Source organism: Fopius arisanus, unplaced genomic scaffold, assembly GCF_000806365.1.
Source record: "Fopius arisanus strain USDA-PBARC FA_bdor unplaced genomic scaffold, ASM80636v1 scaffold00067, whole genome shotgun sequence".
Lineage (NCBI taxonomy): Eukaryota > Metazoa > Arthropoda > Insecta > Hymenoptera > Braconidae > Fopius > Fopius arisanus.
In genome coordinates, this window is record NW_011887806.1 from 545,888 (window position 1) to 547,642 (window position 1,755).

General features: G+C 35.5%; 1 protein-coding gene across 1 annotated transcript in view; it reads left to right on the plus strand.

Moving 5' to 3' along the window:
* Nucleotides 1-643: 643 nt before the first annotated feature.
* LOC105269334 (uncharacterized) overlaps nucleotides 644-1,755 on the plus strand; it is a 3,651-nt gene continuing 2,539 nt past the window's right edge. The window contains exons 1-3 of the mRNA XM_011309480.1: nucleotides 644-752; nucleotides 1,117-1,379; nucleotides 1,611-1,744. Of these exons, the coding sequence (XP_011307782.1) occupies nucleotides 701-752; nucleotides 1,117-1,379; nucleotides 1,611-1,744 (449 nt within the window). The 5' untranslated portion in view covers nucleotides 644-700. The remainder of the gene's footprint in view (nucleotides 753-1,116; nucleotides 1,380-1,610; nucleotides 1,745-1,755) is intronic.

Consider the following 1,755-nt stretch of genomic DNA (forward strand, 5'->3'; position numbering starts at 1 on the left):
TATAAAGTAATGGTAAGCGCTTCAAATTTCAGAAACGGCGTTAATTTTCCAACTCCGGAAATGTAATTCTTAAGATTGCGGTAATATTATACCACACGTAACAAAAATTATCGCATTGCAATAAAATTTCTTTTTCTCACTGCATTACAGCTTATTACAGCCTATATAAAAAAAAGAATCTGTGGAATTTTTTTCTTTTCAATCAAAACCATTCTACCCATCTCTCACTTTGAATTTTTCGTGACCAATTATATTTCCAAATAGAAAATACCAACACTGTTCCGAATTTTCTGGGCACAACAGAAAAACCAAATATTGATTGTAATTAGTTGACTGTCAAAAACAGGAGTTATCGATGACAATGAGATAATTAATTTTTTGGTGGTTTGTAAAGTTTTGTAAAGGTGGAAATTCTGGGAAGGTGGAAGGGGTGCTCAAGAAGTTCTCAATAAATTTTTTTCGTAGAAAATGATAAACTTTACTATTTAATCTCTCATTTTTTCCTAGAACTTCAGAGAAATGTTATTCAAATGATTTTACAGCCCACGATGACGTGACTATTAATATTAATTTCCGATATTTTTCTCTCTTTAAAATGGATAAATACCAGATGCCAGACTCGAAAATTTTCCAGTGCCTTTTTTTCTAACCCGGAAGATTCGCGACTTGACCGTTCGTAAAACAGCATTATAGATTCATCATGGCTTCAAGATTTATCCTATTATTATTAACAATTGTAGCAACTCTTTCAGGTAAGAGCTAAATAACAATTATCATTATGAGAATTTATCTTTCCACATATGTCCAATATCTTGACCATCTCAAATGAAATTTCGATTGCCTATTTCTGCCAGTGAAATAATAAATAGATATCCATATGGATGCGATTTGGTTCGTGTACCATCGCACCTAATCGGTGAATATTTATCAAAATAATTAACTAATCAACAAAAAAATTGGCATCAGAATAGGAACATCCGAAATTCATTTGGCTGATGATGTCTCTATCGTTTCCAAATAATCAAATCCCATTAATAATAATCTGTACCGAAGTTTTTCTGCCACGGACAATTCACCAGGACTAGCCTATTAACAGTAATGATAAACTATTTTCAGAAGTGAAGAGCGAGAACTGGGCATTACCGGTTGCCTTGGGGCAGTTTCCTTTCATTGCAATCATTAGATACAGTAATGGGCCGGTTGCCATTGGGGCCCTGATCGCTCGACGCCTGGTTTTAGGGTCTGCCGCCCATATGTTTCGCAGGCCTGTAAGCATTATGATCCAATTGGGATGCATATCAGTGCGCAATTGTTATACTCCACAGATCCCAGTTTCTGAAGATTACGATGAGACATACCCTACACTTATCATTTTTAGGGTAAGTTTTTAGGGTGGTGGTAAGCCCTAATAATGAACAAGAATGATTATGTCGAGATGATATAGATGATTGTGGCACTGTACGAGTCACTTCCCGCACGATTTGTGCAAAAAAAAAAATTAATGTTTGCATGATTTTTTAGGAAAGTTTTTATATTTCATGCTATTATATCCGTATTTTCATAGCGGAAACCACCACTTCTTCCATTTTCATTTTTTCATATTTTTTCAGCTCATGGCGGAGGCCGAATTGAGTGACACGATTCGAATAATTCCATTCGCTCCTCCAAGAGATTATAGTAACTTAATGTGTGAATACGTGGGGTTGAATGGACGTAATGGCATCATATACTGGATGCCAGTGAGGCTTTCCGATC